Here is a 14,000-nt window from a genome sequence, read left to right on the forward strand (position 1 = left end):
TACAAATCCTTTTCTGTTTCTTTATGTTGCCATGATTTCTAATTCAGTGGCGGCTGCTGGTCTTTCAAGGAGGGGAAGCTCATTTTCCCGGCCTACATCATAAATGTATTTGTTTATATAGTATGTAAAATTATATGTAAAGTCTACCCTTCATTTAAAAAAAAAATTGATCTGTAACGTTGTCGCACCAACTAGGCGTCTTTTCCAAGGATTCGGTCATGTCTCCGCATCAGTTCAGAACAATGGAATGAAAAACTTGGTAAATGCTCCAGTAGATGTTTTTTCTTCAAGATTCCTGATTCGCTCATTTAACTGTCAATCAAAAAAGGATTCCGCCTTCGACAGCTCATTCAATCATCATGCAGAAGCCGAGCGTCAAGGCCAGCCCACTGCCCCATAGACCCCCAGAGACGCTGAGCGAACGATGGGTGGGACAAAGACCAGCATTTATCCAATGACCATCTAGTTTTGCTGCAGGGGAACAACCTGCTCTACGCGTCTCCATTGAAGTCAGTAGAGGCTGAATGTTGATGAAGGCTTTCTAGCGCCTATATAGTCAATGAAATGTACAAACAGTCGTACATATTTCACTTCTTTTTTTTGGGTGACATTTTAGGGGAAGCTGAGCTTCCCTTGCAGTCTTAGAGTAATCGCCAATGTTCTAATTCCACTTAAGTACTTCAGTGAAGTTTTGGCCTCATATAAAACATACAGTAACGTTAGCTACATTAGTTAGCTCATTTCTTTTAGCAATAGATGAAATAAATAAAAATAAAAAGGATTTTGAAGTTGATTCTAGATCCTACAGGAAGGAGAGAAGCTAAAGTGGGAGAGATGTGTTCTCTCTTCTTAACTCCTGACAAAACCCTCGTTGCAGCATTCTGGACCAGCTGGAGACTCTTTAGAGAGTATTTAGGACATCCTGACAAGAGAGAGTTGCAGTGGTCCAGCCTATCTACTCTTAGCAAACTATAAATTAGACTGGTAAAGCTAGAGATGAGCACAGCTCCACTGAACATTGGATGAATGCCATCTTTGTGGGCGGCATGGCTCAGGGGTAGAGCGGCCGAAAGGGTCGCTGGTTCAATCCCCGACCCCGGTGACCATGTCAAAGTGTCCTTGATACTGAACCCATAATTGCTCCTGATGAGTAGGTTTGCGCCTTCCATGGCAGCCTCCACCATCAGTGCTTGAGTATGTGTGTGAATGGGTGAATGAGATGACACTGTAAAGCGCTTTGAGTACCGCAAAGGTAGAAAAGTGCTATGTAAAATTGAGTCCATCTTTATGAGTCAGACCAAGTCTCCCCCATAAAGTTTTCCAATTATCCATGAGACAAACATCATTTGCTGGACACCACCTCAACTGCTAGTGGTTAACGATGTCACTAGAGAGTCCATCATTGTCTTTGCAAATGTATGTACCAAATCCATGAATTTAGTGACCTCTGACTGGCATAGTGGGGTATTTCTGGACTTCCTGTACCTGGATACCAGTTTTACCTGATTTATGTTTACTTTTAGCCAACAGTTTTTGGTGACCAATACGGACATACGATGCTATACCAACGGGCTCATCAACGGAGCAGCAGACTGTTTCAAAAAGTAATTTTGTCTGTCTGAGTCTGTTTACCCTGAAATCATGGAATGTCTGGGTCCAATTGAGTAGTTTTGTCATCCGTCTGAATAAAAGTCAAAGTTAGTTTATACACTGTGAGAGGTTTATTACATGAGAAACACTTTTTTGAACATTGCAAATCCTTTAATGTTTCTATACATTGGCATGATTTCTAATTCCACTTCAGTGAAGTGTGGGACTCATGGAAAACATACAGTAACGTTAGCTACATGAGTTAGCTCACTTCTGTTAGCTAACAGTCACTGTTCGATTGTTTTATTCAGTTTGTTAAATATGTCCCCGGCCCAGGATAACAGGCATGTCAGGACCAAGCTGACAGCTCCCCCCCACACACACACACCGGCGAGGCAGACACATGCCCACACCCCATGCCCGGATGGGGTGAACGACAGGCCCATCGCACTCGAACAGAGTACCCCACCCCCCCAACCATCCACCCCCTGTTCTCCTCCTCACACCAATAAAGGCCAAGCTCCAGTGCACAAGGCACCACCAGCCAGCGACCCCCCCCCCCCACACACACACACACACACACACACACACACCTCAAAAAAAAAGTGACCCACCACGTACAGGTCTCCCAGTACATCCACATGCACTCCTCCAAGCCTTCAATGTCTACTTTGTTACCAGCCCCTCAAGGATTAGTGTCACATAAAATGTGGTGTGATGGGACAGAGAGGTAATAGAGAGGGGTGAAGCATGCGCCGGACCCGCAGGGGGCTAGCTTTTCAGAACCCTGGAAACAGGTTCGGATCAAGCATCCACATACTCGCCGTCTGGTGGAGTCATTATCCATGTTTAAGCCTCTTCCAGGTTTTGGTCCTCTCTGTCTGACCAGTACCTCTGGTGATGCCCAGCTTCCTTCCTTGACTCGATGAGGCAGGAGATATTTTTTTATTTTTCTTTAACTTGCGGAAGAAGTTGTAGATTCTTTGCAAAAGTCCCTTCTTCTTTGGCTTGACAGGTGGATGTTCACGCTCAACATCGTCAGCCATTTCCTCAGCTGACCCTCTAGAGGGAACAGGTGAATGTTCAGGCTCCACAGCACCATGAGCCATCTCTTCAACTGACCCTCTAGAGGGAACAGGTGAATGTTCAGGCTCCACATCACCATGAGCCATCTCTTCAACTGACCCTCTAGAGGGAACAGGTGAATGTTCAGGCTCCACATCACCATGAGCAATCTCTTCAACTGACCCTCTAGAGGGAACAGGTGAATGTTCAGGTTCAACATCGTCAGCCATCTCCTCAACTGACCCTCTTACAGGTGGATAAAGAGAACCTGGAGGACTGGTGGACTCAGCTGTTGGGCATTGACCAGATGGCAGGAGAGCCAAAAGATCTTCAGCCTCATCCTCATCATCCGAGGTATCCTCAGGACAAATCAGCATCCTGTACAGGGAACCTGCCACACTGAAAAAAAAAGAGAATGAATGCATCAGTCAATAAATAAAAAACAGCCTTTTTTCTGATCAGGTTTCCAGCGAAACCTACTGAAACATGATCACTTACTACATGTTTATTTCACTCCAGTCATGCAGATGGGCCATTGTGATGAAGGAGTGTTTCAGAGCCTCTGCTGGAGTGATCCTCTTATCTGGGTCCATCTGAAAGATATTCTTCAGGAGGTTTACAAATGCTCTCCGATCCTCCAGGATGACAGGGTGGTCTGTTTCCCTAGGCAACTGAATTTGAACAAAAAGAGACAACAGCTCAGTTGATCTGCATCTTTCTCTGCACTAACGTGTATGAAGTCTTTCTGATGTCTATGTCATGAAAGTCATCACTTACTGATGTCAGGTCCTCCAGGGAGTTTAAGGGGCCCATCCATATGTCAGGCTTGATACCAGTGGTACACTCATACTCCCATCGAGTCTAGAACAACAAAAAATATAGACATTTTTAGGCCGTGAAGTTTGTTCTGAACCCCCCCCCCCCCAAAATATACAGTCCTGCCAAATTTTATGCTGTGATCACTTTCTTTGCTAAAGAAAGCTGTGTGCCAAATAAATGTACATTATAAAGTTTTTAAATACCTTGAAGTCCCATTTGGAGTTGCTCCAGTACTTGCTCTTTATGAAGTATTTCTCAGTGTGTAGTCCAGCATCAAGGAGATGTTCAGGTGGCATCCCCAGCAGGTCCAGAATGCTTTTCAACTACAGAGGGGATAGTGATAATGTCAGGGTACTTCCTAAATCACAGCATTGAGGGATATCTGTCTGGTGTGGTACGTCACAAAACATCAAAACTCACCATCTGGTAATCGTCCTCTCCTCTAAATGGGTAGCCAGAGATATATAAGCTCACCAGAACACAACCGAGACTCCACATGTCGATGGCTTCAGTGAAGGGCAGGCCCAGGATGACTTCAGGTGCTCTGTTGATAGTCAACAAGTGATCCCAGAGTTACTAATGTCATGTCCAACAAGTGCATAACAGATTCTCACAGCATCAAATAGATTACGAGCAAAAAGTTAGGCTGGTGTAGATTGATCCTACCTGTCTCCCAGTGGCTGAATGATTGTGCCCCGTCTAGGTGCCCTTGATGTTGTGAAGGCCACGCCAAAATCAATGATTTTTAGCTTGAAGGGCTGGTCTGTCTGGTTCACCAGCATGATGTTGTCCATCTTCAGGTCAGAATGAACAACTCCAATGCCCTTTAGGGCGTCAAGTGCTGTCAGCAACTGCAGGACAGAGGAGGAACAGTTAAAGTTTTTGCGAAATGGCTCAACAGGTTACTCAGTTGCCTGAGTAAATTTCAATGAATACAAGCAAAAAATAAAAGAATCTGTACCTGATGTGCTATTGGTCTTATTACAGTGAGGGGGAATGGCCTGAAGTCCAACTCGCTCCAAAGATCGTACAATGATCTGTCCAGTTTCTCGTACACCAGTAATGTACAATTTTCATGTATGAAGTCCTCTTGAAAGCGGACAATGTTCTTTTTGTCTGGATCGAGGACGCTCACAGTTTTCATCATGGTTGCCTGTGGTGAGGTGAGAGAAAAAAAAACATTGTTAAGAGACAGAGCAAGACAAGAGTTTATTTCTCTCGAAGACTAAATCAAACCTTTACGTCAAAATAGGCAAAAGAGATCGTCATCAAAAAAGACTTGGATGACCAAACTAGTAGGAAATATGAGTCTAAAAACATGTGTCATTCATGTGGGACCTACCTCTCTTTTACCGTGCCTCCTTTTTTCAACAATTTTGATGGCCACCTCCTTTCTTGTTCCTCGTTCAACACATTTGATTACCTGGCCATATTGTCCTCTTCCCAAGACGAAGGCCTCCGCATAGTAACATGAATTGTCACTATTCAGAATCAGGGAATATTCGTCTTCATTCATTTGATCTGTGAAAGGTGATACAGAAGCAGTAAAGAAAATCAGAATGTGAGTGGCAATGCCACCGAGGCAGTTATGCCGCAGCTTTCGCCATGGCTTTCTTTTTTTTTTTCAGCCAACTTTGTTTAAAATTATAGCGGTGGGAAATTATATAAAATTCTTCCATTAGATTTAGATATTAAAGTAGAAAGGCCTTCTCAACATCATGAGTCAGTTTCGTATTGACATACTTTCACAAGTCTGATGTTATGCGTTTTTCATTTTTCTTACCTTCACTGTCGGTGGTTCTCAGCATCCTGTCAAGAAAAAATGTTTTCCAAATGTACCAAACTGATATTATTTAATGTTCCCCTTCCTATAAGACAGTGCAGTGTCAGTCAGAATCAGTCATCTGGATCTTGACCGAAATCTCACTCAGTGTCAAAACCTTGACTGTCACTGAAGTCAAGATCAAAGTCTTGTCTTTCATCTTAGTCAAGATCACAGTCTGGTCTTTCATCTAAGTCAAGATCACAGTCTTGTCTTTCATCTAAGTCAAGCCCAAACCAATTTAGTGCACTGACATGAAAACTTGATCCGGAAGATCTGGAAGCACTGCTGCTGTGGCATCGCTTATCTGCAGTGATTCAGCCATATCCGTTAAGACACACAAAAGAAACAGTTTGGCTTGCTGATTTAGTCTGACAAGAGACTGTGCTTCAATGGGACAATCTGGTATCCATTGTTTATGTAACATGATAAAGGCCACATGTCAATTAGTTCACTAACAAGTCTGCATTCTAATCTTCCAGTGTTTTTTACAGAGTATATATGGTGGCATGAAAGATATTCTCCATCATACACTCATCAGAAAATGAAGCGCAAAATCATCTTTCACAAGAATGAGGATGACTTCACCAAACTCCACTGAAGCATTATATTTGGTGACAACAAACTGGCCCTTCCTATAATTTATCCCATTATACTGCACATCACCAGGACTTTTTGTGTTTCTTTCAGTGAAGCTAAAATGGAGAATTGTGCTTTTATCTTACTCCTGTAAATCTCTGAGTAAAGTGGTGATCCATCTTTTATTTGCAAAGCTTGAGGACTCACTGACCCAGCGGAAAGGAAGGCCTGAAACATCTGATGCCTCTCTGAAAGAGTCCAACACAGATTTTTGAAATTCTTCAGATGCCTTGTACATCTTTTAAATTAACTGTTTGCTCTCAAAACGCATAGTCCATAGCCTGATGAGTGGGCCGAATTTCAGGATCAGTCCTGGATAATGACACAAAAAAATGGTGTTTAGGTCTCAAGTTGATTTCTGGGAATAGTGCCTTCCTGGTTTCCAAATATTCTTGGATGAGAACATCCAGATAGGCGACCTGATGTCCTGAACTAATGAAAAACAATGACTAATAATACAATATGTCTTCTACAAATGTCTGCACATGTGTAATCGGCATTTCCAGGTTGTTAAACACGTCTAATGTAGCTAAAGCTATGGGGACATTGCAATGTTAGCTGCCTGAAATTCAGCCATCAAATAAACGAATAAACACAAAATCCAAAACCCGCTGATGAAATCCTTCAATGTATAGGATGGATCTGAGTGATGAAGTCCACAGGAAGCTGCCAGCTGCGGAGTTGCATGGAGGGTAACAGACCGAGTCAGATGCAGTGCACTGATTGGGCTCTTTGGAACTCGGCGCGTTAATTTCAACCAATGCACAAACTCTGAATTGTGGAGGGGAAATACAACTTTTACTCAGTTTCCAGACAGTTTTAAAATCATTCCCCAAATTAATTTGAGATGCTTTTATTATATGTTGCAGTTTAAGATGCTATTAGAATTTTCAGATGCTTTTAAAATGATGTTTTGAGATGCTTTTAAAATCATGGAAGGTGGATTTCCTTGTATAAATTGAATATACCTCTGGACCACATTTAACATGTTCTTCCTGTAAAAATGAGGGTACGGTTTTGCAGAATGTTTCACAGTTTTATACTGTAAATTGAAGTGTAATTATCAACAAAATATTTAAATTAGGCAGAATAACGACGTTAATTTTACAATAATTCGTCTTTTGTGACTTCACAGTACTTTCCCATGAATTTTAGCCAGAGTCTGTGTTGTCTACATCGTATGACTGTAAAAATTAAAGTTATGTATTATTTCTTGATTTGTAAATCAAATATGATGAGTGATTGTGTCGAGGTTTAGTATTTGTGTACATGAAACAAATCAAGAAAATGAAATAAATGAGCAAAACTGAACTATCCTTCTTGTATATTTACAAACAGCAACAAAGCAGAGCTACCAAATTTTACAAATAAACATATAAAATTAGTCTGACTTTGCTACGGTAACCAATAGGGACATACGATGCTATACCAACGGGCTCATCAACGGAGCAGCAGACTGTTTCAAAATGCAGTTTTATTAGAAACCTTGAGTCTGTTTACCCTGAAATCATGGAATGTCTGGGTCCAATTGAGTAGTTTTGTCATCCGTCTGAATAAAAGCCAGAGTGAGTTTATACAATGTGTGAGGTTTACAACATAAGACACTACTTTTGTTTTTTGAACATACAAATCCTTTTCTGTTTCTTTATGTTGCCATGATTTCTAATTCAGTGGCGGCTGCTGGTCTTTCAAGGAGGGGAAGCTCATTTTCCCGGCCTACATCATAAATGTGTTTGTTTATATAGTATGTAAAATTATATGTAAAGTCTACCCTTCATTTAAAAAAAAAAAATTGATCTGTAACGTTGTCGCACCAACTAGGCGTCTTTTCCAAGGATTCGGTCACGTCTCCGGGTCAGTTCAGAACAATGGAATGAAAAACTTGGTAAATGCTCCAGTAGATGTTTTTTCTTCAAGATTCCTGATTCGCTCATTTAACTGTCAATCAAAAAAGGATTCCGCCTTCGACAGCTCATTCAATCATCATGCAGAAGCCGAGCGTCAAGGCCAGCCCACTGCCCCATAGACCCCCAGAGACGCTGAGCGAACGATGGGCGGGACAAAGACCAGCATTTATCCAATGACCATCTAGTTTTGCTGCAGTGGAGCAAAGGAAGTTCCCAAATATTAATTTACTGAAATTGAGTTATGAATCAGGGCTGCACGGTGGTGCAGTGGTCAGCACTGTGGCCTCACAGCAAGAAGGTTCTGGGTTCAAGTCCTGGCTCGGGCACAGGATCTTTCTGTGTGGAGTCTCCATGTTCTCCCCGTGCCTGCATGGGTTCTCTCTGGTACTCCAGCTTCCTCCACAGTCCAAAGACATGCAATTTTGGGACGAGGCTGATTGATACTCTAAATTGATCGTAGGTGTGAATGTGAGTGTGAATGGTTGTTCATCTCTGTATGTTGGCCCTGCGATGGACTGGTGACCTGTCCAGGGTGAACCCCGCCTCTTGCCCGTAGATGCTGGGATAGGCTCCAGCCCCCTGCGACCCTTACTTGTAAGTAATAAGCGGAAGACGACGATGGCGTTATGAATCCTACATTTATGTGTTTGTTTAGGTCTATTTTGTGAAGTGCCATCTTCAAAATCCTTGCTCAAATACTCAAGAGTATACTGATCAGAAATTCCAAACAGTTTGCAGCTCCTCTGCAGTGGGTGGAATTTGTGATGGAAGGACCAACTTCTCAATTCAATCATCAATTATTACTCGGAGCTTTGCCTCCATCCCTGCCAGCCTGACAAGAATGTGAATAGACAGAAGTTCAATAGCATCACAAGCAGAAGCTTATAGATGCGGCGAGACATACAGTGAATAATGCAATGAAGAGCCTGGAATTAGCCTCCAGCATAAATAGGGTTAAAGAAAAATTAACAACAATAAACTCAAACAAAGTTAAAAGAAATCAAACCAAGTGAATTTCCATTTAAAACATGTATATTACCCTATTCTGTCTAATAATGGTGATGTACATCAGTTATTGAATGTTAAAATACAGTTTTAATTAATTCTTCCATTTTAAATATCTCTGTAAAAATATACTTGACCATCAAAATAAATTTTGCAAGCCCTCACAACACGAGGGAGGCCTGGATGTGCTATTAATCAAGTGTTTTCTCTACACAAAGTCTTATGTGCACGTCTGGACATGGCAGTTGTGGACCCTCATGTTCTGAGGATCGACACAGTTTTGAGATGATTCTGAAGTTCGATATCTTTTAAAATCAATCAGGCCAGTGACTGGACAACTTTCATAAAATGCCTGTAAAAAATATTCACCCCCTTGAATGTTTGGAGAAATTATTGCTTTTAAAAATCAAATCATGGTCAATAACATGACTTCTCTTAAAAAAACACTAAAAAAAGATGAAGTAAATAAAGCTAAAGTGATAACATTTTTATAGAAAGTAGTGTCGATTATTAAAAATAGATTTACTGAGTTATGGTGGATAGGTCTCTATCAGAATTGCTCATCTGGACACTGCACTTTTATTCCATTCTTTTGAAAACTACTCAAACTCGGTCAGGTTGCACAGGGATCAAGTGTGAACAGCCCTTTTCAAGTTCAGCCACAAACTCTCGATTGTACTGAGCTCTGGGCTTTGACTCAGCCACTCAAGAACGTTCACCTTGATATCTTAAACCATTTCTGTATGCTTTGGGTCATTGTGTTCCTGGAAAATACATCTTCTCTGGAGTCTCAGTTCACTTGCAGCCTGAATCAGATTGTCCAGGGCCTGCTGTGGGGAAGCATCGACCCAAGAGTGATGCTGCCACCACTAGGCCTCACGGTGGACATGGTGTGTTTGTGGTACGGTGAGTGTTTGATGTCTGACAAATATATTGTCTAGTCTGATAGTGAAAATGCTCCATTTTAGTCTCATTACACGAAAGACCTTTATATCCGTTGACCTTTGAATCTCCCACAGGCCAGTGGGCAAACTCCTATCTCGATGTTCTCTTTGCCGATCTCCGACAAAGCTTTAACTGTTTCAGAACCCAAGCAGCATTTGTTGTATGCAAAGTCTTTATGTTCTGAAGACGATGCTGAAGACCTAATCCAATCTTCCTTTTTAGCTATTTTTTAAGTGGTTTTAAATTGTGATTGTAAAGGTTTTAGCAAAAATCACAAAACCTGTGCTATTTTCCGGGACTCCGCTTCTGAAGCACGTCAATAGCTCATGAACAATTTGTGTCTGAGTTGTTGGGTGGAGACAGCGCTAGTCAGTGCCCCCCCCCCCCCCCCCCCCCGTGCGCACAGCAGGGGGTGGGGTACCCCACACGCAGGTCTTAGGAAATGTCATGTTTCCCAGAGTTCAAACCCGCTGCGCTCGCCATGCCAAACTTCTGCATAGTGACAGAGACGCGACCAGATGTGGCAATGGGCTCCATGGCAAGACCACCAGGGCTCGGTTGAATTAGAAGACACAGGTTTTCCATTTGATGGTGCCTTGATGGAAGCCACACTACCCAGCTTCAAATTTAACTTGCTGGTGAACTCCTTGTTGTCTGAATTGGTGGAGGGGGGCAGGAGCTCGTGGCACGCCCAGTGGCTTTGTGACGTGTAAAAGCAAGTCTGCCATTGATTCACAGCAATTTGAATGCAGGAATACTCAGAAATGCAATTTTGAGCTTAGTTTTCTCAAGTTATGTCCTCCAGCATTCAGCAAAATGCCACATGAACTTATGAACAACATAAAAAACATGATTTTAATGAAAAGTGGGATTTTTCATCCCCGTAAACGTCCATGCATCCCACAAATTTCAAGCAGTTTACGGCAACTTACAGCTTGCGCTTGCTGTGCCACATATTGTTGGAAACGAACCACGAGAGCCCACAAGGGATCTGATTTGCACATGAATAGCAGAGAATGATATCAGGGCAGGCTTGGATTTCCTCACTCACTATTGGATGAAGCCGCTTCGTTTAAACTTGAAAAACCAAGTGTGATTAGTTAAAAGATCTGTCACTCTTGGCTACCATGGGTTCATTACAAATGTAAACCCCTCCCGCAATAATAAAATATGAACAATATTTATTTATTCATATTGTTGTGATATGCTATTATGTTGTATATTAATGATATTGATGTCCTAAGGACTGCACTATTATTACCACGAAGAAGTTTATTGAGGAAAGGGACAATGAACAAGAAGAGGCACAAACACACAACTGTAGGTCTACAAACACACAACCATGTACAACTATTTACAGACACATACAGTAACTATTGATAAAGAAACCCACACAACCTCCTGCACGAGAAGCCTTCCATCCTAACGGTTGATCGCACTGTAAGCTTGCAGGCTCAAATGTCCCCCGTGTCGGCATTCAGTCGTCTGCAGTCCGTTGCTTGGCATTTCGTGTTTGCTTTCAATCTGTACTAAAGCTTTGAACAGAGGTCGGATAGCTCCTTGCTCTGAGAGGATGGAGGTCGCACATTCCATCCAGGCAAAGCGGCAACAACGCAGTCTTCCTCATTCGACATTAAGTCCACAGTCACTCACCTCTAAAGCTCCACCTCATCATCTGTTAGCACACTTCGTCTCGCTTCCAGCAGCTGGAAAACAAGCCAATAAAGGTAATCAGTAATACACAATGCACTGCGTATAGACACAAAACATATTAATGCACCCGAATAATCGTCACATTGACCAACAACCAATCTAATCTAATAAGTCTTACCCTCTTTCTTCTCAAACGACTCTGAGCTGAACTCACAGCGACACCTGCGCGGCCATTTCTGGCTTCCTGAACCTGACGCTTCTACGCACAGTCTCGTAGTCTTACAGGCAGCTGGAAAACAATTAAATGGAGGGGCTGTGAATAAAAAAGGTAAAAACCCACTGTAAAATTAAACAAGGAATGAAAGAAAACAGTAAAAGCGACTTCCACACAATGTTGTCATTGCAGTACCATGTAAATCTGGACTTGCTCACAGCACTCCAAGCAAATAAGAGGTCACTGCCTCAATATGAGGCGAGGTCAGTCTGTGACAGCAAAATGTACAGTTAAGATTGGCATCTATTCATGTACCAATTTCATTATACGGTAGAATAAAAGGATAAATCTTATCCTCCGGTTTGTAGCGCCTAGTTTTTCTCCGAGTTGTGCCGCAGATATACTACTTATTGTAAATTACAGGACCGAAAAAACTCAATTTAATAAAGTCCCTTACACTGGTTATGCTCACTTTTTCTTTAACAAGTCCACAAGACTAACTTTAGCTTACTAAAAGCTTACGCTATGGCTACTTTCGCTGAAGTAGCCACCACAAATAGTCTTACTGTTGACGTAGCTAGCCACCGAACATTTCTTAGTTTAGCTAGCCACCAAAAATATTCTTACCACAATTTTGGGATTGTGTACCCATCTTCTCTTTTCACAGACAAGATGCAGACTTTTGTCTCCAAAGCAGCAAACTGATCCTCCATAGCCAGAAACCTGAAGTTTGCGAAATGGTCCTTCACGGCGGCTGCAAACATAGTAAACTCTCTGGTCAGGTGACAAGAAAGCCCACTGATAGCATTCAGCGGTTTCTTCTTGTCAGTCAGCGGGCTTGCTGAAAGAGGTTGATGGCATCCATGTGGAGGAGTTGAAAGTGAGATGCCGTCCAGCCATTGTGAAACATGAAACAAAACAGCAAAAACACAAAAAAGTGAAGAAAATACAGAGATAAAAACATGTCTGAGTTCGTCTTGCAAGAACTTCCGTATGAGTCGCGCCAGTGATCTCGCACATGATTGGACGAGGGCTAGGAGGGTAATTGGCCTCTTCCAATCACATGCGAGGACATTGTTACACCATAAAACCTCGGGAGACCAGCTGGTTTTGTGAGAATGGCATGATGATATATTGATATATTTCTAAACCAAAACTGTGTTTATTTCAAAAGTTGAAAGATGAAGGTCACGAGGCCATAGAAAGACCTCGGCGCTTCTATGACCATGGTGACAGTGAACTGCACACTGTAATTTGAGCACAGAAAGTGCGGTTTTGAAAATGAAGTTTGGGTCAAAAAAAAATTAATCAGGTTTACTTTCATTAAATACATCAATTCAAGCTAAAATTCAGAACCTATAATTGGGCTATCCTGAGCCTGATTTATTTATGACAGAGATTAAAAAAAAAAAAAAGAAAAACAGAAAAAACCAGAGCTGCCAAGTCTCACACTGTGAGAGTGAGAGTCACGCAATTAAGCCTCTTTTAACACCACACGCCACACTCGCCATTTCTCACGCTGATTTGTCAAAGTTGAGATTTGCTCAAATTCCACAAATTCCTTTTAAATTGGGGTTAAAAAGGGCGCACTGACCAGAGGTCTCACTCTTGGGATTTTCTGGAACTTGGCAGCTCTGAAAAAACGAAGTCCTATTATAGACTGTAATGGGTATAACACATCTAATTAGCTATTATTTAAGCAAGGGTGAGAATGCCTGCTGACTCTGTTGAGGTCAGCATAATAGCATGAATGGTCTGGCCTACCTTTCATTTTACATATAGATAGATAGTCCCTAATGGGAAATTTCAAGGTCCCAGTACCTCAAAAAGCATCACACCTATCCTGCATATATAACCTAAACAATATTAAAAACAAGTTTACATGAAATAATAATATGGACAATGAAAAGAACTAAACAAAAGTCTACATGAATGATCTATTATTAAATAATATAACACATTAACGGTGCAAGCAGCGTTGTTAGGGCCTGAGCCCCCGTCCTTGACGCCGGCCTGAATCCAACGGTGTCTTGGTCAAATCCCTGGGCATTGTAGTTTAGGAGATGGAAGCCTGAGTCTGATCAGAGAGTGAGAGCAGAGCTGAGAGCTGGCCCTTTAAGAACCCCTCCCCCACTGCTCTGTCTCTGATCTGTGCTAGAATGGAGAGCAGAGCTGAGAGCTGGCCCTTTAAGAACCCCTCCCCCACTGCTCTGTCTTTGATCTGTGCTAGAGTGGAGAGCAGAGCTGAGAGCTGGCCCTTTAAGAACCCCTCCCCCACTGCTCTGTCTTTGATCTGTGCTAGAGTGGAGAGCAGAGCTGAGAGTTGGCCCTTTAAGAACCC

At 42.1% G+C, this 14,000-nt stretch overlaps 2 protein-coding genes across 8 annotated transcripts in view; one reads left to right on the top strand and one right to left on the bottom strand.

The window, feature by feature from the left end:
- The window catches only part of rbfox3a (RNA binding fox-1 homolog 3a), a 661,616-nt gene that overhangs the window by 490,649 nt on the left and 156,967 nt on the right, over positions 1-14,000 (top strand). The gene's annotated exons all lie outside the window — the stretch shown is intronic.
- On the bottom strand, positions 2,169-5,372 carry LOC147239131 (homeodomain-interacting protein kinase 3-like). 2 transcript variants are annotated; one of them, XM_086195765.1, is made up of 10 exons: positions 5,258-5,372; positions 4,817-4,995; positions 4,436-4,627; positions 4,141-4,325; positions 3,895-4,018; positions 3,678-3,797; positions 3,433-3,516; positions 3,154-3,326; positions 2,855-3,054; positions 2,169-2,728 (listed from the first exon to the last, which is right to left on the bottom strand). In XM_086195765.1, exons 1-10 carry the CDS (start codon positions 5,280-5,282, stop codon positions 2,430-2,432), a joined length of 1,581 nt encoding a protein of 526 aa, XP_086051891.1. In that variant the 5' UTR covers positions 5,283-5,372; the 3' UTR covers positions 2,169-2,429. The 2 variants fall into 2 exon arrangements, with proteins under 2 accessions (XP_086051891.1, XP_086051890.1); XM_086195764.1 differs by having other exon boundaries at positions 2,169-3,054.

This window comes from Aulostomus chinensis, chromosome 23, assembly GCF_037954235.1.
Source record: "Aulostomus chinensis isolate RoL2024-O1b breed Wild chromosome 23, RoL_Achi_v1.0, whole genome shotgun sequence".
Lineage (NCBI taxonomy): Eukaryota > Metazoa > Chordata > Actinopteri > Syngnathiformes > Aulostomidae > Aulostomus > Aulostomus chinensis.

Bases quoted from the DNA above. Each gene is read 5' to 3' on its own strand.
- LOC147239131 (XM_086195764.1), bottom strand. From the start codon at position 5,282: ATGCTGAGAACCACCGACAGTGAAG. The intron at 4,996-5,257 runs GTAAGAAAAATG...CACCTTTCACAG, and splicing joins GAGAACCACCGACAGTGAAG to ATCAAATGAATGAAGACGAA. The intron at 3,517-3,677 runs GTATTTAAAAAC...TTGTTGTTCTAG, and splicing joins ACTCCAAATGGGACTTCAAG to ACTCGATGGGAGTATGAGTG.